General features: G+C 38.9%; 1 protein-coding gene across 1 annotated transcript in view; it reads left to right on the top strand.

Moving 5' to 3' along the window:
* LOC127528469 (uncharacterized) overlaps positions 1–20,728 on the top strand; it is a 209,043-nt gene extending 188,315 nt beyond the window's left edge. Inside the window, exons 7-8 of the mRNA XM_051929355.1 lie at positions 15,076–15,231; positions 19,360–20,728. Coding sequence (XP_051785315.1) covers positions 15,076–15,231; positions 19,360–19,623 — 420 coding nt within the window. The 3' untranslated portion in view covers positions 19,624–20,728. The remainder of the gene's footprint in view (positions 1–15,075; positions 15,232–19,359) is intronic.
* The last annotated feature ends 7,201 nt before the right edge of the window (positions 20,729–27,929 follow it).

The following is a 27,929-nucleotide window of genomic DNA, read 5'->3' as shown; positions in this document are numbered from 1 at the left end:
CAATTTGACTTATTGATAGCTGGAACAGTAGTTAGGAGTGATTACACATCCCGAGAACCAGGAATCCATTCCCAGATATGTCACTGTTTGTGTGGAATGTGCATGTCCTTGCCACATCTGAATGTGTCACCTCCAGTTACACTGAATTCTTCCCACAGTCAAAAGAAAAATGTGTTTAATGGACAGGTGACTCTGAATATGTCAGGTGTGACAGTGTTTCTTTGTTTTGTGAATAAATTGTCACCCCTTTCAAGGTTGGTTTATCTTTTGCGAATGATGCCGACTCATAGGGAGGGCTGCAGCTCCATGTCACCCAGTCACAGAGACAGCAGGTTTATAACATGCATGGACAATTGGTGGATTTAATTTTGATTTCTCCTTATGAACCCATTTATGTTTGTTCAAGTTCTAGCTACTGAAAAACTACTCAGAATGTTCCACCAAGCCCTTTAGGTCTGTGGCCTAACACATGCATGCATGCTAAATAACTTGTAGTGTAGTGATGGAGCTCTGTGTTGACTCAATGGCGAGGTAATGTCTGCTTTTCTTTCTAGATGATGCTTTCTTGCAGCTAGCTCTCTGTTATCTTGTTTAAGTTGTTAGGTTGCGGTGACATCATCACAGTAGTTGCAGTTTCATTGCCAATATGGCTCATGAGTATGTATTCCTCGTGTACTGTTCATACATGTCCCTGAATGCCATTTATGCAAGTGTTTCCAGCCATCTTTCATAAGGACAACAGATGTCTTGAGGGGAGGATGTTATACTCACAGGTCATGGCACTGGAGTGTGGTGACTTATTGCATGCTGGTTAGCACATAAAGCCAGTAAAAATGTATAATAATAATAACTAGCCAACCCGCGGCGTAGCATACGCCGCATAATTATGTATTGATGGGTGAACACTTCCTGAAAGACACAGTTGTCCAAATGGGGTGGGTTTGAGGATACGACTGTAATTGAATGAAAAGATGGAACTCTGGAGAGAGCAACATACAATTGTCCGTGACTGAAAACTGGGTTTGGCATATACAGGCATATCATTTTGAAAGTGTGTCCCTGTGCCTTAGATTGGCCTTTGCAATGACAATTAATAACAGGAAATTGTCTGCGTGTAAACGTAAAAGGCAAATTTGAATCTGATGGGGCCAGGGATTCTCTCTCTCTTGCGCCTACCTCACAAACTGTCCATATTCCCCGGATTTCCTCATCGTGTGAACGGTTTTCTTTCTTTATGAACTTGAAAGATGAAGCAATCTGAATTCAAGTTCCAAAGTAGTCCAAGGCTATGTTGTATAGGTATGGTTCCTATTGACAAATCTAGGTCCTTTAGGGTGCTGGCATGGTCCTCAGGTGGAAAAGCTTTCATAACTTCTCTACTGTTGGACAACAACTTGTGAAGCCTGAGATTAGAGCAAGCTAACATTTCCTGAGTTCATTTGAGCAGGTCAATTGCTGCTGCTGCAGTAGGCAAGGACTTCAGTCCATCATCCATATAGAAATCTTGCTCTACAAACTTTCTGGCATCTTCACCAAACTCAAGTTGACCTTTCTGTGCTGCTCGTCTGAGGCAGTAAATAGCGACAGCTGGGGATGGGCTATTTCCAAATACATGCACTTTCATGCGAAAATCAAGTACATCATTCTCAGGATCATTATCTCTGAACCAAAGGAATCTCAAAAAGTTGCGATGCTCTGGGTGAACCATAAAGCAATGGAACATTTGCTGTATGTGCACAGTAAAGGCAATGAGATCCCTTCGAAACGAAGGAGAACTCCAATGAGATTGTTGTTGAGATCTGGACCAGTTAGAATGACCTGGTTTAATGATAGACCTTTGAATTGGGCACTTGAGTCAAAAACTACTCAGAGCTGAGAAGGCTTCTTGGGATGGTAAACACCGAAACAAGGTAGGTACCAGCATTGCTCTCCAGGTTTTATCTGAGGGGCCACCTCTACGTGATCATTTTGAAACATCTTCTCCATGAAGGCAACAAAATGAGTTTTCATTTCAGGACTCTTTCTAAAGGAGCGTTATAGTGACTTTAAACGCTGTACTGCCATAGACCTGTTATCAGGAAGACGTGGCCGTGGAACCTTGAATGGCAATGGAGCTACCCAGCTATTTTCTTCATTCTAAAAGACACTCTGATTCATAATCTTTAAAAACTGTGTATCTTCAATAGAATAAGCCACCTTGTCATCGTCCCTTGTTCTTTGGAATAAGACTTGATCTAAAATCATCTGTACTTCTTCAGCAGAGCAGACCTTACGATGGAGGATGTGCAGTGGAAGCTTACAGTCACAGTATCTCTCTTTAATAATGCAGTGGTTGGGGCAGGGCCTTAAGAATGAAGGTCGGCCATTCTCTAAGATGTCAGTGCAGTAGGCCCTTACTGTGTCCAGTTTGTGAACATCTCCAATACAGACATCAACCATGATCCAACTTCTGTGCATATGGAGCGTTATGTGGTCTATTTATTTGCTTACGTACTTTATGGAGCCTGATGACATCTCTACCTAATAGAAGCATAATAGGGGCTTGTAGGTGGAGCTCTGGTATCCACTTCTCCAGGTGTCTCAAGTGTGGGTGGTTTAGCGCTACTTCTGGGGTTGGAATTTCAGATCGATTATTTGGAATGTCATTGCAGTCGATCATTGTTGGTAGCGAAAGAGTAATACTTACATCAATTGACTCAATTTGGAAGCCGTGTGCCTGCCTACCTTGTGATTCAACAGTTCCAGTGCATGTCTTCAAGGTGTATGAAGAAATGGATCCCGATATGCCGAAGAGATCAAAGAACTCTGACCTTACAAGGGACCTGTTGCTCTGATCATCCAATACTGCATAGAGGAAAACAGCTTCCTGTGAGCGACCCTCCGGACTCACTTTCACAAGGCAGATCTTGGAACATGAGCGTCTTGGTTGATTCTCTCTACAGACCCTAGTACAAGCAGAAGTAATGTAGGCTTCACTAGGACTATCATTTATCTCCACGCCATACTGTGGTGTGGGAGTTTGTGACATGGACAACTATGGAGCTGGTCCTGGATGCAGTGCTGAGATATGACGCTCACTTTCACACTCTGTGCACTTGGTGGCATCATTATAGTTCTTAGCCACATGAACTGCAGACTTGCAGCATTTGTAACAAATCCCATGTTGCTTTAAGAAAGCCTTCCTTTCTTCAAGGGGCTTCTCCCTAAATCCATGGCACTTAGGAAGGGGGTGAGGTTTGTTATGGAGTGGGCACTGTTTTGTTGGATCTGCTTTAGTCTTTGTTGAAAGTTCAGCAGGTGTGCTTTGAGAAGAGACCTCTGTTTTATGAACAGCAACAACTTTCTGAGAATTGTGCTTTTGTGTCTGTCTAATCTGTCCCCACAGCTCTTCATGAGTTGCTGAAACAATGAAGCTTGGATCATTCCGCATCCTCGCTTGTTGACTTACAAATTCACAAAAAAACTGAATGGTGGGTAAGACACTCCATGATCTTCTTTATATCTAGAGCCAGTGGTGAGCCACTTCTCTTGCAGATAGAATGGTAACTTCTGTACTAGTGGGTTGATTCCATGAGGTGTGTCAAGATAAGAAAGACCCGACAGATCACCATCAGTTTTGGCAGCATGAAGTTCCATGAGCAAGTCTCTGAATTCTCTCAGTCTGAGATTATCTTTATTCGAAATTGAATAAGGAACTCTCAATAACTTCTGGAGAACCATAGCATTCACGCAGTCTGTCCCATACGATTCTGAGCCCTTGTTGTGGATGATTTATATAAACAGCTCTTATCCGCTTGACAAGTACTGCCAACTCACTGCCTAGCCACTTCACCAACAAATCCATTTCCTCACTACCTGAAAGGTAAAGGCATCTGATGGCATTCAGGAAGGATGCCCTCCAAGCTCTATAATTCTCAGGTTGATCATTAAACTGAATAAGGCCAGTAGATATAAGTTCGCGTCGGGCAAGAAACCTGACAAAGTCCGACATATTTGTATTCTCATCTGGATGCGCCTGATGTGGTCTTGTGTAGCTGTGAGCAGTAGCCTGGGGTTGAGTGTTGTTCTTATTTGCTAGCCCATGTGTCGCACTGTTGTCGTAACCATTCAAAGGAGCTTGATCTGTAAAATGTGGCTTTTGCAGCACCTTGGGCACATAGAAATTACTGATACTGGTTTGTTGTGCGAAGTCTTCATTTGCGACTGGGACCCCAGTAGAACATGCTGTACTCTCCATAGGAAGAAAATATTCCTCAGAAAGGCTGGCACCTTGTAAAACAGGATCTATCTCTGTGAATTCATGCTCCTCTTTATTATTCTGATGTATAAAGTCAACAGTAGATTCATGTTGAGGTGCTGAATGGCTGTTGTAAGGATCATCAAAGTACGGACCACTAAGCACAGGCATAGGAAGGGCATCTGTAAAGACGGCATGCTCTTCTATGTATTCATTTGTGCGCCGCACTGGATCTTCTGTTGGCAACTCTATTTTTTTTTATAACTGCTTCGATCTACTTGCTCCATAACAGTTTCTAAAGCATCAGCTTTTGCCGCTGCAGCTGCTGCTCTCTTCTCTAATTGCAACAATTCTAGAGACGCTTTAACATGCGCTTGCTTTATTTTAAGTTCAATCTCCTTTTTAACGAAAGCAAACAACCTACAATAAAATTGTTCAGCGATTCAAATTTGATGCTTAGTTTTAGACTTTTTGGATTTGACATCTCACATGCTGTTTCCAAGTTACAATCTCCGACTCCATCACCTAGTCCTACAAATTCTTTCTGCCATTCTCGCCCCTGGGCAGAACAATTGGTGTATAACTTTGGCAACATATTATTGTGTTATCAGATCACCTGTGACGTGCACCTAACACGAAATGCACCAACTAACCTCTTAGGTTCATTTCTTAATTGGGGATGTGACGAAATGTTAAAACCAGTTTTGTAGCTGTTAACTATGACATCTTAACTGTCTCATTGTCCTTTTTGAATCACATATTCAACCCTAGTGTCCTCTAAGAGTTGGGTGGTCGCTGACTGGGACTGTCTTTAATTTTATCTTTTTTACTTCATCCCAATTTAAAATGAATAGAGGAGTTCACAAAGTGTTCTTTGTGCCCTTAAGGGACTGTAGCTAGACAGGGAATGATCAATCTTATCTTCTCAATTATGCCATTAATCAATAATCTGACAGAGACATTGAAACCTCATCAAGGACTTTGTTAAATGGTGCGACTTAAACCACCTACAACTGAACACCAGCAAAACCAAGGAACTGGTGGTGGATTTTAGGAGACCCAGGCCCCTCATGGACCCCGTGATCATCAGAGGTGACTGTGTGCAGAGGGTGCAGACCTATAAATACCTGGGAGTGCAGCTGGACGATAAATTGGACTGGACTGCCAATACTGATTCTCTGTGCAAGAAAGGACAGAGCCGCCTGTACTTCCTTAGAAGACTGGCATCCTTCAACATCTGCAGTAAGATGCTGCAGATGTTCTATCAGATGGTTGTGGCGAGTGCCCTCTTCTACGCGGTGGTGTGCTGGGGAGGCAGCATTAAGAAGAAGGATGCCTCACGCCTGGACAAACTGGTGAGGAAGGCAGGCTCTATTGTTGGCATGGAGCTGGACGGTTTGACATCCGTAGCAGAGCAACGGGCACTCAGCAGGCTCCTATCAATTATGGAGAATCCACTACATCCATTAAACAGTGTCATCTCCAGACAGAGGAGCAGTTTCAGCGACAGACTGCTGTCACTGTCCTGCTCCACTGACAGACTGAGAAGATCATTCCTCCCCCAAACTATGCGACTCTTCAATTCTACCAGAGGGGGTAAACGTTGAACATTATTCAAGTTATTGTCTGTTTTTTTTTTTTTACCTGCATTTTTTTATTACTCTTTAATTTAATATTTTTTGCTGCTGGAGTATGTAAATTTCCCCCTGGGATTAATAAAGTATCTATCTATCTATCTATCTATCTATCTATCTATCTATCTATCTATCTATCTATCTATCTATCTATCTATCTATCTAGTTTAAATTTTCTCTTAAAAATTGCATTTATTTTCATAATAGCCAATAAATGAAAAGTGCAAAGAAAGATTTCTTGCCGCAGACAGAGCTCCTTGGAAAGTATCCAGCAGCTAAGCAGATAGCAAGCACCATCTAAATGTCCATGGCTTCTCTCAAAATGTGAGAAAGGCAACAAAGCAGCAACTATGCAACTAAACTAAACAACTAAACTGAAAGCTAGACTGGGACCCCTAATAAAAGACAGCCACTCTGTCTCCCCACTATTCCCCAAACAAACCTGGCTTACTGTCCACTAGCAAAGTGGCTAACATTTTTCTCAACAATCAGGCTTGACTCTCATTTGATGTGTGCGTCTCAGTGTTTCCATTTTGTTTCCATTACTTGCAACAATATTATTTATCATGTTTTTGTGAAGTGGCAATAATTATGTGCAACATAATACCTTATTATGTTTTCCTAACTTATTTTGTTTTCCTCCTTCTTTTAATGATTATTACCTTTGTGCTGAAGTGATAGCGTCAGTATTAGAAAACTACAAAGTGCCATCATGAGTACCACTTTACGGCTGGGGCTGCCATAAAGTTGTGACATCATTCATTCTTAAATACATACTTTTACTCCTATGTGTGATTAAGAGAAGGACACTTTTATAAATACTTGTCAAGTCCTATTCTGATTTAGGACAAATTCTTATCTTAGTCAGACTGTTACTGCAATTCTGAGGAGTAATTCTGAGATGCTTGATAAATATGGGCCCTGATATGATAATCTCAATGTGAATTGATCAGTTAATTATGACTCCTTGAAACAGATTTGTTCATCAGTTGGTTGCTAGTAGACGATTAGCTTACTAGACAATTTAGACATTTATTATTAGTTGCAGTGTGTAATGAATTAAAGCAATATTTATTTGAATTAACATCAAGAGCTTTCTTTGCTGTAATTTACACGTACTGGGTTAAGTTTAAATAAATATCATTCTTGGAAATAGTTTATAAAAATCTAGGAAAATCATCAACTTCAATTTAACTCCATTTTACCTGATACTGTAATGAAAATTATTTGTTGCTCACCCCTCTTAGGCAGAAATATCCAGCAACAATACAGTACTTGGCTCAATGATGTGGCAGATATAAAATAAAATTCATAATAAAATATAAAGATAAAAATACAATTAAAAAGTAAAACAAGCATATAAGTGACTGAGCTACCTACAGTTAATAAAATTAATTGAGTACCGTAAATTGATTCATAATGTGGGTGATACTGCACATACATTTTTATACTTTTTGATTAGTTTCATTAACTACTGTATCACATTCTAAGACCACTGTGATCAAAATTATAATAGCGTGGCTCTTTACACTGTACCTCCATAAATGCATGTTAGGTCTTAATGGCCATGCGTTTTATTATCTGTAATTAAAAAACTTTCTACACTTGCACCTAAAGAAACGATAACATTCATTCCATGGCTGATAAGAAGTATGATTTGATCAACAAACTTTGAAACAGCAACCATCATAATTTACACAATGCTGAAGAGCATAAGTCCAAAGACACAAACAGTGATGAACATAACAAGCAGGTTACATTCAGAAGATCGTAGCAGTACCTGTTTTAGGCTACAAAACACTACAGATAGATAGATAGATACTTTATTAATCCCAAGCGGAAATTCACACACTCCAGCAGCAGCATACTGATAAAAAACAATATTAAATTAAACAGAGATAAAAATGCAGGTATAACAGACAGTAACTTTGCATAATGTTAACGTTTACCCCCTGGTTGGAATTGAAGAGTCGCACAGTGTGGGGGAGGAACGATCTCCTCAGTCTGTCAGAAAAGCAGGACAGTGACAGCAGTCTGTCGCTGAAGCTGCTCCTCTGTCTGGAGATGATACTGTTCAGTGGATGCAGTGGATTCTCCATGATTGATAGGAGCCTGCTCAGTGCCTATCGCTCCGCCACAGATGTCAAACTGTCCAGCTCTGTGCCTACAATACAGCCTGTCTTCCTCACCAGTTTGCCCAGGCGTGAGGCGTCCCTCTTTATGCTGCCTCCCCAGCACACAACCGCATAGAAGAGGGCGCTCGCCACAACCGTCTGATAAAACATCTGCAGCATCTTATTGTAGATGTTGAAAGACGCCATTCTTCTAAGGAAATATAGTCAGCTCTGTCCTCTGAAAGTTAATGGTCTTAAAGGATGTGTGCCTGGAAGTTACTTCCATTCATAGAGGAAGCATAGCATTGGTATAGTGACATATAGCAGAACCACTAAGGCAAGAAATTTCTGTTACTGATTTAATATTTACAACTGGGTAGCATCTAGTAGAAAGAATACTGCACTCAAGACATTTAAGCAAAAATAAGGGAGACAGAACACTTATATGTATATAAATAACACAGACAAAGTATATATTGAACAACATACATTATAATAAAAGCAGCTTTATTCGCCTAGTATATAATGGCAATCAAATTTACTGCAGCTTCAATTAAGGTGATGCCTTGCAAGCAATAAATCCACTTGACAATGTATTTTATTTCATAAATGGAAATTCAGAATGTTAAAGCCCAAGGTAGGTGTAGCAGTTTTTCTGACACATAATTTTTAAGAAATCCTTTAAACTAGTCTTGGGAAATAGGTCTGTTGTGATTTATTGTTCATTCTCTAAGAAGTTTCTATAGCAGCTTCTCTTTGTAAATTATTGGCTGTCACAAAAGGTTACAGCAGTGTTGCTCCTTTGAGAAGCATAAATTAGATCTCAAGTGTATTTACCTACTTCTGTGAGTAACGTAAATGTATGAGCTTCATTGTGGAAAATTCTGACCTGATGATTTTGCATGTAGTCTATTCCTGTTTGCAGCTATTTTTATATACTCCTGAATCTGCAATATGATGTTATGCAACGTCACTTGAAGAATATGCAGTGCACTAAGCTAAAAATACCCTACTTCATATGAGCCAAAATTCTTAAATAAACCAAATGATCAAATTCAGTTTAATTGTATTGTATTTAGCTTAGGGATTGTAGATCATTGTCCTACATTTTTTGGACAATGCCTAAGAAGAATGGAAAAATAACAGTAACAAATAAAGAAAATTGCATATATAGATTATTAACTTCATTTACATACAGTGTGACATGTAGGATTTTAAAAACTAATGTATTTCAACATTTTACTTCAGTTAAGCAATATTATGGCATGTGTAGTGACTGCAAAATCCCAGTAAGTGTGAAGGTGACCCCTTATCATTATTCACTTCATTGTGGACAAATGATCTTTTCCCTGGCAACGCATAATGCTAACTGCATTGTGGTCATGGAAGGAATGACGGTTCCACAGAATAAATATTTGGGGCGCCAACCCAGTCAACCTCAAAGTCTTGTAAGATAAAACAAAAAGGCTGCTTGGTGTTGCAAGTAACAGACATAAATCTAGGAAAATAGCAATACTAAGGTTTCTCTCTCTCTTTCCTAGTCCAGCTAGAGAGATCCATTTTGCGGGTTGCTCAGTCAAATAAATGATGCCTCCTTCTGGCTAGCTCATAATTTAGATGCAGGAGCCTGGTCAGTTGCTCTCATTAGGTTTCTACTCAGCACTGTGGAGGGAAATGGAGGGGATACAATTAGCAGCAACACCCGCTAAGGGGTAGTACCCACCACAGATGAGCCCTGAAGGTGACCCTTTGACACACGTGTGACAGCATACTTCATATCGCTCTCATTCTTATGGTGTGTAATATCTAGCCACAGACAGATACGACACCACAATGTCCAAACACACACACGTTTATTTATACTATATACAACTATTTACAGTCGTTACTCAGTCTTTGGTTTCTCGGGCCGCCTCCACTCCTGCCTCGCAAGCTCCGTCCTCTTCCACCCGACTCTGGCTCCCCAAATGGAGTGAGGTAGCCCCTTTTATTTAGCCCCAGATGTGCTCCAGGTACCTGATGATGGACTTCCAGCAGCACTCCCCAGTGTGGCAGAAGTGCTGCCCTTGCACCCGGAAGCATTCCGGGCATAAACCATCCCTGGTCCATCAGCACTTCCTGATGTCCCGGAAGCGCTGTACCCCAGGGATAAAGGACCGTCCGGGTACCCAGGGAAAAGAAGTACCGCTCTCCCGGTTCCTCCTTCCTGGTCGTCTACCAAAGGTGCCATTCATGTCTATCAGTCTGTCTATCTAGTGATTATATGTCTTTTATTTTTATATCCTTTCATGTCTATTTATCTTTTATTTAGTATCTTTCATATCTATTTGTCATTTATTTACAGTAATGTTTTCCATAATTATCTATCTATCTATCTGAGGTATTTATACACACTAATCATTGTGACAGAGAGTGGGGACATGTTGATTAGCATATGTAAGTACTGTAAGAATTTCACTGTACTCTGTACACATGAAAGTAATGACCATATAAACCTAGAGAGCATTTTTTATAATGTTATGTCACCCATCCCACACTATGTTTACTCCAAATAAGAACTACTAATTTAATGCATTGTTTGATATATTGTTGGACTCCACTGACAGACTACTAGTATATTATATAATTAGACAGAAAACACCCAGATTTAATGGAAATATTTGTAAAAATCAACATGAATTAGTACTTTTTAAGATGGTATTACATGTCAAAAATGAACATTGAGCCTTTGAAAAACTGCAGAAAATACATTTGTATAGTAGGTAGTCTCACCTTTGTAAGGGTTTGTTGATTAATTTAAAGTTCCCTTAATTCACACAGCTTTAAAGACAAAAATGATCCTGAATCAAATAGAGTGACTCAGCTTCTCAGCCTGTCACACAGAATTGCAGTACCTTTAAGAAAATATGGTGAGAAAAACAAGCATTGACAATAAAGAGGTTAATCATTTTTTAATTTTATTTCTTGCTGAAATGTATTTGCTAAGATTTACAAATTTAGTGAGTGAGTCAAAAGACTAAGCCTTACTTTATGGGCAAGGTGAGTTTTAATGCTTACTGACTGCAGTGTCTCTGTTTTATCAAGATAATATGTTTGATTATGCTAATTCAAGCCAATTTCATACTAAGATTAGGTGATATAGCATCCTATTTTTGGAATCATATGAGATATTTCTAAATTATTTTTATATCGATTTTTCTGTAATGTGAGCATGCTCCAATTATGAGGAAAAATTGATGAGTGGCAGCCAAAGTTAACCTACTTTTAGAAAATTTCATTAAAAAGTGCACAAGCCCCAGATGAACAAAACAAAACAAACAAAAACAAATAAATACCATGACAATCTTCCATGGGCTTACATTATTAAAAATGTGTCTGTCTTTCACTCTTTTTCATCACAGCTCAAACTTTTTTCATTATCTATAAATAGATAGCTTTTTACAAAATTGCCCACCCATTCTCGTTTTAAGTACAATTAAAATAAAACAAAGAACAACTTTTTGAAGTAGATATCCACAAAATTATTTCAGAACAAGCAAAAAGACAATGAAAGAAAGATTTGAATCTTTTAAAGGTCTATTCATTCTTTCAGTTATTAAAACATTCCCAGGTAGCTCCACTATCATCAGCTTCTACCACGTGCATCCACACAACTCTGCCCATGGCTGGTTTCCCCTAATTTTGTGCTTATGTATTCCTTCAGTTGTATTGCATCTGACCTCCGTATCATATGCATCTGACCAGCAAAATTTACAGTATTTATTTACCCACCCAACTATGGACAACAGTTCTTCTCCTGTTATACCGTATAAAGTGTTTCTTGACTTTATATGCATTGCAAAAGAAACCGTGTTTCTCACACTAACATCCCTTTCATCCCAAATTTGTAAAATCCAAATGGTTATTCCTTCTCCTGGCCTCTGCCTGTATTTCTTAGTCATTTTTTTATTAATTGAGGTTACATGTAATCTTTTACAAGTATGATACAGCTTTGACCATCTAAATCTTTTTAATCTTTATTTTCAAGGAAACGTGCACCTTCCACAGTCACAGCACTGCGGCTGTTTGTAAATCACTACTCTTTGCGTGCTGGTAGACTTTATCACCATGCAGTCATTTATCTCAGATGTGCTGCCTAACTCCCATACCCTATGGTTCAACTTCGTTGCACTTTTTACTATAGGACATACTTTCAAATGTGAAATAGGCATTTTTATCCTTTTATCATATTTCTTTATCCCAGAATCAACCAGTCAGATTAAAACTCATTCTTAAGAGCATCCCATTTCATTTTTGTACTAATCTAAAAATATCCAACATACCCCTTTTCTAAATAAATGCTATTTACATGCCTTAATACAAGTAGTATGAAGTTTTCAGTTAACATGTTTCCTTTGTAAAACACTACAAATACATTTTTATACATGTAATAAATAAATTAAATAAACTCACTTGCCATTTTATTAGGTAAACCTTGGTAGTAGTGGTTTGGACTCCCTTTTGTTTTCAGAATTGTTGTAATTCTTGGTGGCATAGATTCAGAAAAGTGTTTCCATTCCTCAGGAATTTTGGTCCATGTTGACATGATAGCATCATGCAGTTACTTCAGGTATGTTGGCTGCACATCCATGATATGAATCTCCCATTCCACCACATCCCAAAGGTTCTCTATTGGATTGAGATCTAGTGACTGTGGAGGCCAATTCAGTACAATGAAGTCATTGTCATATTCAAGAAACCAGTTTGAGATTTTCTGAAGTTTGTGACATTGCACGTTATCTTGCTAGAAGTAGCCATCAGAAGGGAAAATGCACATGGTTAGCAACAATACTCAGGTAGGCTGTGGAATTTAAACAATGTTCAATTGGTACTAAGGGGCCCAAAGTGTGCCAAGAAAACATTCCCCACACTATTACACCACCACCAAAACCACCAACCTGGACCACTGATACAAGGTGGATTCATGCTTTCATAGTGTTGATGCCAAATTCTGACCCTACCATCCAAATGTTGCAGCAGAAATTGAGACTTATCAGATCAGGCAATGTTTTTCCAATCTTCGGTTATCCAATTTTGGTGAGCCTGTGTGAATTATAGCCTCAGTTGCCTGTTCTTTACTGGCAGAAGTGGCACCTGGTGTGGTCACCTGCTGCTGTTGTCCATCTGTTTCAAGGTTTGACGTGTTGTGCATTCACAGATGCTCTTCTGCGTACCTCCATTGTAACAAGTGGTTATTCGAGTTACTGTTGCCTTTCTATCAGTTCGAACCAGTCTGGCCATTCTCCTCTGACCTCTGACATCAACAAGGCATTTTCACCCAGAGAACTGCTGCTCACTGGATATTTTCACTCTTTTTGGCCATTCTTTGTAAACCATAGAGTTGGTTGTATGTGAAAATCCCAGTAGATCAGAAATATTCAGACCAATCCGTTTGGCACCAACAACCATGCCATGTTCAAAGTCATATAAATCACCTTTCTTCCCTATTCTGATGCTCGGTTTGAACTTCAGCAGATCATCTTGACAATGTCTACATGCCTAAATGCATTGAGTTGCTGCTATGTGATTAGCTGATTAGATATTTATATTAACAAGCAGTTGAACAGGTGTACCTAATAAAGTGACCAGTGAGTGTATATGCCTTGGATTCCAATGAAGCATAAATCACTGTTAATAAGCATAACTTAACATTCTCAATCTAAATTAAAGTCTTAGGGCTGGAGCTTATTCCAATACCATAGGGTACAAGACAGGAGCCAAGCTTAGACAGGGTGCCAGTCCACTACATGACCCATTGCTCAACACACACACAAGACATAAGATAAACTATAAAGCACAAGTATTCATTAAAATAACATCTTCATTCACTTTTAAATGTAGAAATCTTATAATAATCATATATTATTTGCAGCATATGATGTAATAAGCATTCTAAGTTCCAAACATACAGTAAAATGTAATCAGAATATTGTTTTTTATTTTCATGAACTACTATCCATTGTGCAAATGACTTGAGAGTGGCTCAATGACAACTGAGAAGTGGAAAGGTGAGAGGTGGCAGCCTTGTATAATACAGTTGGGCCTGAACAAATCTGTCTGAGTTAACGTTATTTCTCAAAACTAATACTTCAGTACTGTTATGCAGTGGTATATTGCAATCAATGATCTTAGGGCTAAGGCCAATATCACTGAATAATAAATAATCCCACTCAACTGTTTCTAATGTCCTTTCTGCATTTTATGACTTAAGAACTCTCTGGCAAAGTTTATATTAGTGATAACTACTAAAAAACAGTATTACAATATTCACCTTTCCTAGATATGTGAAAAACAGAGGTCAACACAGTCAAGACCATTTCTTATTGTTTTTGCAAGCAGTTTGGCCAGAATCTTGGTATCATTATTAAAAAAGGAAATGGGTCTATAGATCATTATTGTTATCATGTATTTAGCAGATACCTTTTCCTAAAAGCTTTCTATAAATTGTTTTCATGAAGCATTTTGTATCAATGTTTTGGAGAAAGGGAACTATAATGATTTCTTTCAGGCGTTTAAATAAATATTAAGATACAAAAAAATAAAATTTCTCACACTTTTGGAATTTTGCACATCTTCAGTCAATACGATTTCAGGATATATACACATCATAAGTCTTAATTGTAAAACAGAATACCCTCTTGGTCCAAACATGATTGTACATCATGCACAAGATCTTTAGTGACACACAATCCAGTCATCATACAGTATCCAATAAGCTAAACATTTAGCTATATGTTTTGGGAAATATTTCATTTTCTCTAGATCTTGAGAAAATAAAGTTTAGTTTTCTTGAAATTTTGAGAAAATGTTTCCATTACCTTGAGAAAACATTTATAAAAATCTAATGATAGTGCACTTCCTAGAGAAAATTGTTTCATTATCTCGAGAGAACAATTTTTAAAAATATTGCATTTCCTCTCTCAACTTTAACCCATTAATTCATTTTTATACTGTTTGAACAGAGACAAGTGAAGTCTTGTGAGTCAGTGATGAGTTAAGGTTGAGAGAGAATTATAAAGATGTGTTCTTTTGTTTGTTTGTATTTTTACAGATCCAACAAATAAAAAGTTTCTTAGAGGCTCATGGACTTTCTTGTTGGGTCGACTTGTGTGTTAGAGGTCACTCTAGTATGAGCTGTCGCAGTACATCTGTGCTTCCTGATGTAAGCACTGAGACTCTACAAAGTAAAATCATCAGAAATATGAAGGTAAAAAATAAACTGGGTATTTCAACTGATTCTTTCTTTACATTTTGACAAATTAGTGTTCTTTCAAAGTTAAAAGCAATAGTCTGAAGGTAATCTAGAAAATTTGTTTAAATCTATTGATCCATAATGTAATCCTTATATTTTCTTCATCATTTTATGAATTTTACTTTATGTAGACTTGTAAAAAAAAGGCGTATGATGAGTTGTATGAGAGGTTGGACACTAAGGACAGAGAAAAGGACCCATACCGATTGGTTAGACAGAGGGACCACGCTGGGAAAGATGTACAGCAGGTTAAGGTGATAAAGGATAAAGATGGAAACGTACTCACAAGCGAGGAGAGTGTGTTGAGCAGATGGAAAGAATACTTTGAGAGGCTGATGAATGAAGAGAATGAGAGAGAGAAGAGGTTGGATGATGTGTAGATAGTGAATCAGGAAGTGCAATGGATTAGCAAGTAAGGACAGCGATGAAGAGGATGAAAAATGGAAAGGCCGTTGGTCCAGATGACATACCTATGGAAGCATGGAGGTGTTTAGGAGTGATGGCAGTGGAGTTTTTAACCAGATTGTTTAATGGAATCTTGGAAAGTGAGAGGATGCCTGAGGAGTGGAGAAGTGTACTGGTGTCGATATTTAAGAATAAGGGGGATGTGCAGGACTGAAGTAACTACAGGGGAATAAAATTGATGAGCCACAGCATGAAGTTATGGGAAAGAGTAGTGGAAGCTAGGTTAAGAAGTGAGGTGAAGATTAGTGAGCAGCAGTAAGGTTTCATGCTAAGAAAGAGCATCACAGATGCAATGTTTGCTCTGAGGATGTTGATGGAGAAGTTTAGGGAAGGCCAGAAGGAGTTGCCTTGCGTTTTTGTGGACCTGGAGAAAGCATATGACAGGGTGTCTTGAGAGGAGCTGTGGTATTGTATGAAGAAGTCGGGAGTGACAGAGAAGTACTTAAAAGTTGTACAGGATATGTACGAGAGAAGTGTGACAATGGTGAGGTCCGCGGTAGGAGTGACGGATGCATTCAAGTTGGAGGTGGGATTACATCAGGGATCGGCTCTGTGCCCTTTCTTATTTGCAATGGTGATGGACAGGTTGACAGACGAGATTAGACAGGAGTCCCCATAGACTATGATGTTTGCTGATGACATTGTGATCTGTAGCGATAGTAGGGAGCAGGTTGAGGAGACCCTGGAGAGGTGGAGATATGCTCTAGAGTGGAGAGGAATGAAGGTCAGTAGGAACAAGACAGAATACATGTGTGTAAATAAGAGGGAGGTCAGTGGAATGGTGAGGATGGAGGGAGTAGAGTTGGCGAAGGTGGATGAGTTTAAATACTTGGGATCAACAGTACAGAGTAATGGGGATTGTGGAAGAGAGGTGAAAAAGAGAGTGCAGGCAGGGTGGAATGGGTGGAGAAGAGTGTCAGGAGTAATCTGTGACAGACGGGTATCAGCAAGAGAGAAAGTGAAGGTCTACAGGACGACAGTGAGACCAGCTTTGCTTTATGGGTTGGAGACGGTGGCACTGACCAGAAAGCAGGAGACAGAGCTGGAGGTAGCAGAGTTAAAGATGCTAAGATTTGCACTGGGTGTGACGAGGATGGATAGAATTAGAAATTAGGACATTAGAGGGTCAGCTCAAGTTGGACAGTTGGGAGACAAAGTCAGAGAGGCGAGATTTGCGTTGGTTTGGACATGTGAAGAGGAGAGATGCTGAGTATATTGGGAGAAGGATGCTAAGGACAGAGTTGCCAGAGAAGAGGAAAAGAGGAAGGCCTATGAGAAGGTTTATGGATGTGGTGAGAGAGGACATGCAGGTGATGGGTGTAACAGAACAAGATGCAGAGGACAGAAAGATATGGAAGAAGATGATCTGTTGTGGCAACCCCTAACAGGAGCAGCCGAAAGAAGAAGAAGAAGAAGACTTTATGTAGACTTTTGCTGTTAAAGAATGCATTGACCAATCATACTACTGAGTTGCTCTATAAAAAAGTAAAGAACAAAACTATGGCTTTAACATCATAGATCACTAAAATGTATAATTAATAAAAAACAAAACTCAGTAAATACAGTTAGGTCCATAAATATTTGGACAGAGACAACTTTTTTCTGATTTTGGTTCTGTACATTACCACAATGAATTTTAAATGAAACAACTCAGATGCAGTTGAAGTGCAGACTTTCAGCTTTAATTCAGTTCGGTGAACAAAACGATTGCATAAAAATGTGAGGCAACTAAAGCATTTTTTTAACACAATCCCTTCATATCAGGGGCTCAAAAGTAATTGGACAAGTGACTCAAAGCCTATTTCATGGGCAGGTGTGGGCAAGTCCGTCGGTTATGTCATTATCAATTAAGCAGATAAAAGGCCTGGAGTTGATTTGAGGTGTGGTGCTTGCATGTGGAAGATTTTGCTGTGAACAGACAACATGCGGTCAAAGGAGCTCTCCATGCAGATCAAAAGAAGCCGTCCTTAAGCTGCGAAAACAGATAAAACCCATCTGAGAAATTGCTACAATATTATGAGTGGCAAAATCTACAGTTTGGTACATCCTGAGAAAGAAAGTAAGCACTGGTGAACTCAGCAATGCAAAAAGACCTGGATGTCCACGGAAGACAACAGTGGTGGATGATCGCAGAATCATTTCCATGGTGAAGAGAAACCCCTTCACAACAGCCAACCAAGTGAACAACACTCTCCAGGGAGTAGGCATATCGCTATCCAAGTCTACCGTAAAGAGAAGACTGCATGAAAGTAAATACAAAGGGTGCACTGCAAGGTGCAAGCCACTCATAAGCCTCAAGAATAGAAAGGCTAGATTGGACTTTGCTAAAGAACATCTAAAAAAGCCAGCACAGTTCTGGAAAAAAATTCTTTGGACAGATGAAACCAAGATCAACCTCTACCAGAATGATGGCAAAAAAAAAGTATGCAGAAGGTGTGGAACAGCTCATTATCCAAAGCATACCACATCATCTGTAAAACACGGTGGAGGCAGTGTGATGGCTTGGGCGTGCATGGCTGCCAGTGGCACTGGGACACTAGTGTTTATTGATGATGTGACACAGGACAGAAGCAGCCAAATGAATTCTGAGGTGTTCAGAGACATACTGTCTGCTCAAATCCAGCTAAATGCAGTCAAATTGATTGGGCGGCGTTTCATGATACAGATGGACAATGACCCAAAACATACAGCCAAAGCAACCCAGGAGTTTATTAAAGCAAAGAAGTGGAAAATTCTTGAATGGCCAAGTCAGTCACCTGATCTTAACCCAATTGAGCATGCATTTCACTTGTTGAAGACTAAACTTCAGACAGAAAGGCCCACAAACAAACAGCAACTGAAAGCCACTGCAGTAAAGGCCTGGCAGAGCATTAAAAAGGAGGAAACCCAGCATCTGGTGATGTCCATGAGTTCAAGACTTCAGGCTGTCATTGCCAGCAAAGGGTTTTCAACCAAGTATTAGAAATGAACATTTAATTTCCAGTTATTTAATTTGTCCAATTACTTTTGAGCCCTTCAAATGAAGGGATTGTGTTAAAAAATGCTTTAGTTGCCTCACATTTTTATGCAATCGTTTTGTTCACCCCACTGAATTAAAGCTGAAAGTCTGCACTTCAACTGCATCTGAGTTGTTTCATTTAAAACTCATTGTGGTAATGTACAGAACCAAAATTAGAAAAAAGTTGTCTCTGTCCAAATATTTATGGACCTAACTGTATATAATGCATAAAATAATGTAATGTATTGTAGGCTGTATTAAATTCTATAAATGGTCTTCTTAGAAAACCGATTATTCTGTTTTTTTTTAATTAACTGAGAATTACAAAAGAGAGAGATTGCAATTTAGCAGTTCACATGGACAGACTCTTTGATATTTGAAGCAAAGTCATTCATTTTGTTGTTCCTTTTAAATTATGGTAGAGAGTATATATTTTACTTTTTAGTAAAAAGAAAAAAGTTATCACTGAGTGAGATCTTGACAAAAGGTAGTAATATAACATTTCACAGTACATAAGACTTGCTGCCATCTTAGATTTGTTCTGGTTTCAGTATAACAAGTATAACATTAATGTCATGTCATAAAGTGACACACTAAAGTGTTTTTTTTGTTTTTTGCAGGCAGCTGCAGTTGTTATATGCTGCTTCACGCCAAAGTATATTCAATCTGACAACTGCAATAAAGACCTCCAACTGGCCATGTCCCTAGAAAAACCTCTGCTTCCAGTTCTACTCCATTACCTGCCTTGGCCCCCAGCTGGGGTTTCCGTCAACATCCGCAGATATCTTTGCCAATTTGCAACCACTGACCTCAGCAATGACAGACTTTTTAACCGAGACTTGCATATTCTCTTGAGCAGAATTCAAAAATTATTACAACTATAATAATCCCAGCCTAAATATATTCTCACAATGCATTAGTCTGAAGAGATTTACTTATTAACCCGCACAGCTGCTATTACTCACAGCATTAAGTGCTTTGACATTTATGTTATTTAGAGACATATCGCAGATCTGTACTGCAATCTATCATTCATGACATTCGATGTATATTTCAGATCTACACAGCACCCTGAGGTGATGCTGAGGTGGCGTGTAATGTTTTTACTCAGGGATAAGACAGTTGTGACTCAACAGTGGCTTTTCCACAGCATTTTATTATGTTGATAGTTAAAACAATATACATTTTCTTAATATGGGAATGCAGTGTCAGCTATAATATGTATGGCAATCTGATTTTTTATACTTGTAAAACAGATAAAAATACAAAAACAGATTTTATGCATGACAAGAAAATTATGTTTGTTTTTGATGAATTTCTGAATTTGAATTGAGTAACATAGCTTAACCTTCACATACAGACATAAGAGATAAATTGAGATAAATTTGATTTGATATACTTTGTTAATCCCTGAGGAGAAATTGTAATTTTGTGTGACCTTTGGGGTCAGAGCATGGGGTTGGCCGATGTACAGCACCCTTGGAGCCATATTCAGGTAAAGGGGCTTACTCAAGAGCCCAACAGAGGAAGATACCTTCTTCTAGTAACAGGATTTGAACCGACAACCAACCAGACACCGCCGATCCTTAGCCACAGAACCACCACTCCAATATCCTGTATTTTAGAAATAATTTGCCAGAATAAAGCCCAGAATCACAGACTGTTTCATAAAAAAGTCACATTAAGTATAGACCCTTTTAAAACAATTTCTTCAAATTTTTTCAATAAATAAAAACAGAAAACAACTTAATCAAAATAAAATGCAGTTTGCATTCATCTATTTGATAAAGTGGCTGTGTGGATATCTTTTAATATAACCTGTTACCACCTATCACTTGGGGCTTCATGTATAACGCTGTGCGTAGAATTCACACTAAAACATGGCATACAGACAAAAGTGGAAATGTGTGTACGTACAAAAAAATTCAGATACACAAACCATGCATAAGCCAACTTCCACGCACTTCCGCTCCATAAATCCCAGTCAGCATGAAATGTAACACATGTGTACACGCGTCCTGCGGTGGGTTGGCACCCTGCCCGGGATTGGTTCCTGCCTTGTGCCCCGTGTTGGCTGGGATTGGCTCGAGCAGACCCCTGTGACTCTGTGTTTGGATTCAGCGGGTTGGAAAATGGATGGATGGATGTGTACACGCCTACCCGCCCCACCCCATCTCCTCTCAGAATTATGCCCCTTTGAATATGCAAATGAATATAAACAGCCCCTGAAATTCAACGTTCTGTGAAAAGACAATGGCAAAAACTTCAGCGACTGCAAAGTGGATGTCCTACTCAGTGAAGTGGATACAAGGAAAAAAAACTTAATTTTTGGTGGCTTAGACAGTGGTATGAGAAACAGAAGGAAATTGATGGAGTGGCACTCAAAAGTTCAAGTTCAGAAAGTTGCACAGTGCCTGAAATAAAAAAGAAGTGGTCAGATGTCAAAGTCGGGGTGAAAAGATAAGTTGTAGCCCACCATCAGAGTGTCATACGGAAGCATATTAAGGCACAAAGAAAAGAAAAAAAAATAGGGACACAGTGAAGAAAATATAGGTTGTAATGCAGATTTTAATCTCGAAATTTCCACTTTAATCTCATAGTTTATGTTGTCATTAAAGTAGTATGTTGTAAACATCATCTTAAAATTGAAGTTTAATTTACTAGGGTTACTGAAATCCTATTGTAATTAAAATAGTATGTGAAATGCTTCATATGCTGTGTGATCCCCGACCCAGTCATTAATCACCATGTGCTTCTTAAACAGGCTCTCTTTTGTAGACAGGAGCGCACAGGCAGTGATCGCCACACAGAATACATTACATTCATGATATTACGGCTCAGTGAACATTTTAGAATAGTAAATGTATACCGAGCAGAAAAGTACATGCACAAGGGGTGGAGGCTGCCATGAGAATGAGCGTGACTTTACACCACGTTTAGTTGTTATACATCATGATGTGAGCGTGGAAATGGAATTCACAACATTTTTGTGCATACGCACTGCTTATACATGAGGCCTTTGTGTTTTACAGATATGTTCTGAAACTGGGTTTGGATTCTGACTCGTTCATTGTCTGAATTGGAGGTTACAGAAAATGCATGCTAGGTAAGATTAATTGGTGACCGAAAACTGGCCAGTGTGACTGAATGTGCCCTGTGGGGAACTTTTGCTTAGTCCAGGTTTGGTTCCTGTCCTTGCAACCAAGTCTACTAGGATAAGCTATGTCTCCCTGTTACTCTAAAATTGAATTCAGTGGATTTGAAAAGGTACAGATGGAAGGATTGTTTATTTTTACTTTATATCTTAAAGCATATTAAATGTTCATTAACTGAAATAAGTTGTGTAATAGGCGAAAATGGGTTTTACAATTCTTAACAAAGTGAATATCAAAAGGAGGATAGATGAATGGACTAATTATGGAATTAATGTTTTACAGTTAAAAGTGAGGATTTGTTTTCTTGGTTCACATTTGACATGAATGTGGACTCTATCCTTAAAAATATGAAAAGCATCACAGATTTTATGGATAATGAGCAATACTAACAGGTAGTTTAATGAATGTGAGTCTTAATTCCAGCAGATACTACACACATCCTTGCTTTTGGGATGAAAGATATCACACTTTTCAGTAAAGATTACTCTGGCATCTTTTCAAAACATTATTATTTCAAAGATCATGTAGGCAACCACAAAGTTCATTCTGTATTAAATGTGTCACTGTGCTCTTTGTATTCCATAACTTTTGCACTCATATAATCTGTTTATGAAATATTATTACCATACATATTATAATTCTTCTTATGTTATTGATATTGTTATATTACATTGTATAATAAAAAGAAAAAAGTAAATACTTCTGCTTTTTGTTTTTATTGCTACACTATATCAGTCTGTGAGAGAATATTTCTTGGGCTTGCTGTTATTATTTTGTCTCCATTGTGTCCTTGAGATGGCACTGTAAGTGTAATGACTTTTCCACGCTGTGTTTCTCTGTAGTGAACCTTGTCAATCCGTCCTGCTAACTCTCCCTGCTGGTCACAGATCCACACATAAGTAAGAAGGTTAAGAAAACAACATGTTAGCATACAAAGTGTAGGAATTTTCCTTCAGAATTTTAGCTAAGTTAAAGTAAGCCAGTAAATAAATCCTGTACCTTAAGAAATATCTATGGTGTCCATTGCTTCCCTTTAGCCCTGCAATGGATCTGCACCCTGCCCTCAGCTGTTTTCTGGTTTGTTCCTGGTATTGTTAGAATAAACTCTGGCAAAAAGTGATACTGGTTTGGGTTTGTGAATGGTATGGCATTATATAACATTTACTCTTTTTTCATCTGTTTTGGGTTATGCAATATTGGATTTTGGGAATTCAGTAGCAGCAGTAAAAATCTGTCAGTAGTCTCCACCTTGTAGTTACCTTAATATAATGGACAGCTTTTTTTATACTCAGCTGTTAAGAGTAGTAAAGAGAGAAAAGAGTCTTTTCCCCCAATATAAATGCTTATTCTAAAATGTTATTGATTAGTTCCTGCCAGGTTTTAAAAAAGTTTTTAACAGATCCTCTAATTGAGAATTTGATTTCTTGTATTTTCAAATAGTATATAACATCAGTTACTCACTGTCTTGAAAGAGGTGGGTTAGGATTCTTCCTCTTGAGCAAGATAAGTCTATGTGCCAATAGTGTAGTAAAGGCAATTACATTTTGTTTGTCCTTCTCCACTTTAGGCCCATCTGGAGGTACACCAAACACATCTGAAAGCCATTTAAAGATTTTGGTCCAGAATTATGTTAATTTGTTGCAGGCCCAAAACATGTGGCCTAGTGAGGCTGGAACTCGATTGCAACAATCACAGGTTGGATCTTGCCCTAGAAACATATCTGACAATTTTAAATGAGATAAATGTGCTCAATAAATATTTTAGGTTGAATAATTGAATGTTTTGCACATTCAATTTGCATTGAATTCTGTGCATGGCTGCCTTCCACTCCATTTCCGAAATGTTGAGTAAGAGATCCTTTTCCCAGTGTACTCTGGGATCTTTAAAAAGATGGGACTTTAGAATGTTTTTATTTACCGGTGTCATCTCAATAAATTAAAATATCATCAATAAGTTAATTTATTTTAGTAATTCAATTCAAAAAGTGCAATTCATTTATTATATTGATTCATTACACAAAGAGTAATATATTTCAAGTTTTTATTTCCTTTCATTTTGCTGATTATGGCCTACAAGTAATGAAAACTCTAAATTCAGTATCTCAGAAATTTAGAACATTACATAAGACCAATAAAAAAATGATTTTTAATACAGAAATGTTGGCCTACAGAAAAGTATGTCCATGTGCACACTCAATACTTGGTCGGGGCTCCTTTTGCATGAATTACTGCATCAATGCGCCGTGGCATGGAGGCGATCAGCCTGGGGCACTGCTGACGTGTTATGCAAGCCCAGGATGCTTTAATAGCGGCCTTCAGCTCGTCTGCATTGTTGGGTCTGGTATCTTTCACCTTCCTCTTGGCAATACCCCATACCCCATAGATTCTCTATGGGGTTTAGGTCAGGTGAGTTTATTGGCCAGTCAAGCACAGTGATACCATGGTCATTAAACCAGGTATTGGTACTTTTGGCAGTGTGGACACGTGCCAAGTCCTGCTGGTAAATGAAATCAGCATCTCCATAAAGCTTGTCAGCAGAGGGAAGCACGAAGTGCTCTAAACTTTCCTGGTAGATGGCTGCACTGGCTTTGGACTTGATAAAACACAGTGAATCAACACCAGCAGATGACATGACTCTCCAAATCATCACTGACTGTGGAAACTTCACACTGGACCTCAAGCAACTTGGATTCTGTGCCTCTCCACTCTTCCTCCAGACTCTGGGACCTTGATTTCCAAATTAAATTCAAAATTGTCTTTCATCTGAAAAAAGGACTTTGGACAACTGAGCAACAATCCAGTCCATTTTCTCCTTAGCCCAGGTAAGTCACTTCTGATGTTGTCTCTGGTTCAGGAGTGGCTTGACACAAGGAATGCTGTGATATTTGTAGCCCCTTTCCCAGATACGTCTGTGTGTGGTGGCTCTTGAAGCACTGACTCCAGCCCACTCCTTGTGAATCTCCACCAAATTCTTGAATGGGCTGTGCTTCACAATCCTCCAAGGCTGCGGTTATCCCTGTTGCTTGTGCGCCTTTTTCTGCCACATTTTTTTCCTTCCACTCAACTTTCCATTAATTTGCTTGGATACAGCACTCTGTGAACAGCCAGCTTCTTTAGCAATGACCTTTTGTGGCTTCCCCTCCTTGTGAAGGGAGGGTGTCAATGACTGTCTTCTGGACAACTGTCAAGTCAGCAGTCTTCCCCATGATTGTGTGGCCTACTGAACCAGTCTGAGAAACCATTTAAAGGCTCAGGACACCTTTGCAGGTGTTTTCGGTTAATTAGCTGAGTGGAGTGGGACACCGGGAGTCTACAATGTTGAACTTTTTCACAATATAGTAAAACCTTGGATTGTGAGTAACTTAGTCTGTGAGTGTTTTGCAAGACAAGCTAAAATTTGTAATAAATTTTAACTTGATAAACAAGCGAGGTCTTGCAATGGAAGTAGTACATATATGCCAAGCGTCACATGATCACAACTGTGCCGAAAGTTCTTCTCTTTCCGCGGTATTGTGGGTAATTGTCTCCCATGCTCGGTGTCAGTTGGCATGCCTCACTCATATAGTCAACATGTGTATGAGAGTATACTGTTTACTATAGCATTGTGACAACGTGTGTGTGCTGTAATGTGCGTGTGCTGTAACGCGTGAGTCACTGATTTGCATTTATAATGTTCCTTGCATCACCTATTGACGGCAGGCGCTTATAGCATGACCGCAATCTTTTTGGATTCACTTTTGTGGCGAACTGCTACAGTGCTGGGAGCATGCGGTTGCTTTGGGACGCTCTTCCATATGTCTTCCCGTTGGGGGGAATCCCAAAAGAGTTTGACACCTTACAATGCGTAAAGCATTTTTTGTTATTTTGTGTCCAAGTGTAGTGACTTTTCAGGCAAAAGCAACTGTCATTGGATAGGTTCCTTGTTAAAGTCGCAAAAAAAGAAAAAGTGAGCCAACAGATAGCAGTGATTCCGTTAGTTATAATGAAAGTTGTCCTACACAATAACCTTCCTCCTCTCCTCTCTCTCGTCTTCCTCACACCAGCCACGATTCTTTTCAAAGGTAAAGTGCAGGTTAATTTTTTTATGTATTTTTACATTATATTTTGTATTAACACTAGAATTACCAGAACCTACGAAAAAACCTGTACATCCAGCCTCCCTTAAATCCCTTCGCACCTCTCCGTCAGCATCTTATGTCCTATAAATGTGCCAAAAAAGGCAAGCAGTCTGCTATTCCATCCCCCCACCGGCACAGAACGTGCACAAAGTTCTCTCAGCTCATGCCTTGATTATCTGGGAGTGAAGTGCTGGAGTTTTAGAGTGGAAATAATAGATCGTTATTTGGAACACATGCATTTCATGTGTGTTCCGTTTCTACAATAATCTGTGTAAACACATTGTTAAATCAGAAACGTTTTTCCTATTTTGGTAATAAATGACAAAATGTAGGCATAAACTATATAATGTGTGAAGCCTGAAGTCCAAAGATCAAATAAATACTTTCACAAAAGGTTCAAAGACGATACAACAGCTTCCGTGGCGTAGCGGTAAGATTTGCTGACTTGTACTCAAGAGTTCCCTGGTTCGATTCTGACTGCCTCCTATATTTACCGTTTTCAGTAGTGAGCTGCTCTTATTGTTAGTATAATACAATAAACACATACATTTGGTTTGCATCTGTAACAGCTGATGTACATTTATAGCACTTTTAAAAGTTAACATATTTTTTTTCACTTTTATTCTCTCAGTCACAATCACAATACACAGGTATATATGATATTTGGAAATATTCATTTTATGACCTGTATAGTACATTTCAAAAAGCATTGTGGCATGGACGCAACATTTTTCATATTATTTATATTCATGCGCATAACATCTTGCGGTTGTAATCAGTGACCGCGTGTTTTTTTTTTCCCGATCTTGCCAGTCCCCACATGTTGCTGTATGTTGCTGTTTCTTTTGTACTCCAGGACATGCAGAGGAAAGAATAGTACAGAGAGGTCAGTTCAGCGCTATATGCAATCATCAAATTCAAATGTTAACAGTTCACACAAATGCAAGGACCATCCTTCCTACATTTACGGTATGTGTACCTGTTACAATGTACATACTTCTCTCTATGCTGTGGTTTCTATTACACATCTGAAAGAAAGAGACAATATATGTGACATTTTAAAGAAATCATTTTATGACCTGAATAGTACCAATCAGTAAACATCAACGCACTAATGCAATATTATTTGAAAACGAACAGCATCAGATCTGGTGAGAATATATACTGGTGCTGTTAGTTAGAGTCAGATCAGAAAGGGGTGTGGGGGAGCGGGGGGGCAAGGGAGAGCGTGAACTTGACTGAGAGAATAAGACTGAAAAACAGCTAACTTTTAGAAATGCCATACATTTACAGCTGATCTCACGCTGTTCTTTTTCAAATAATATTGCATTATGCGACGATGTTTTCTGAATGGTACTATTCAGGTTATAAAATGATTTCTTCAAAATGTCACATATATTTGTCTCTTTCTTTTTTTTTCAGTGCTGGCATCGTGCACCAGAAGGCGAGAGCTTATTCAGTGCGAGAAGGAGCATGCAGGAGGCCGGATGCTGTGTGCTATAACACGCTTGATTTGGCAGTGATCAACGCACATGTACTGTACAAGGCATGCACAGGGGCCACTGAGGGTTAATGGCTTACCTTGCAGAGGAGCTTCGTCATCACTTCTTATAAGAAAAGGCGATGGATAAAGCAAAAGAGGATGTAACATTGACAAGCTTCTGTTCCAAGACCGCCACTTCCCCAGCCCCTTCAGTGTAATAGTAACCACAGCATAGGTACACATGTCGTAAATGTAGAAAGGATGGTCCTTGGGTGTGTGGGAACTGTTAACATTTGAATCTGATGATTGCATATAGCGTGGAACTGACATCTCTGTACTATTCTTTCTTCTGCATGTCCTGGAGTACAAAAGAAACAGCACTGTGCACCCAAAAGTGGACACTGGCAAGATCGAAAAAAAAAAAGCGCTCTCTGA

The sequence above is a fragment of the Erpetoichthys calabaricus genome, chromosome 6 (genome assembly GCF_900747795.2).
Source record: "Erpetoichthys calabaricus chromosome 6, fErpCal1.3, whole genome shotgun sequence".
In the NCBI taxonomy this organism is placed as follows: Eukaryota; Metazoa; Chordata; class Cladistia; order Polypteriformes; family Polypteridae; genus Erpetoichthys; species Erpetoichthys calabaricus.
Note: the sequence above shows the minus strand (reverse complement) of the source record. Positions and strands in the feature narration are given on the sequence as shown.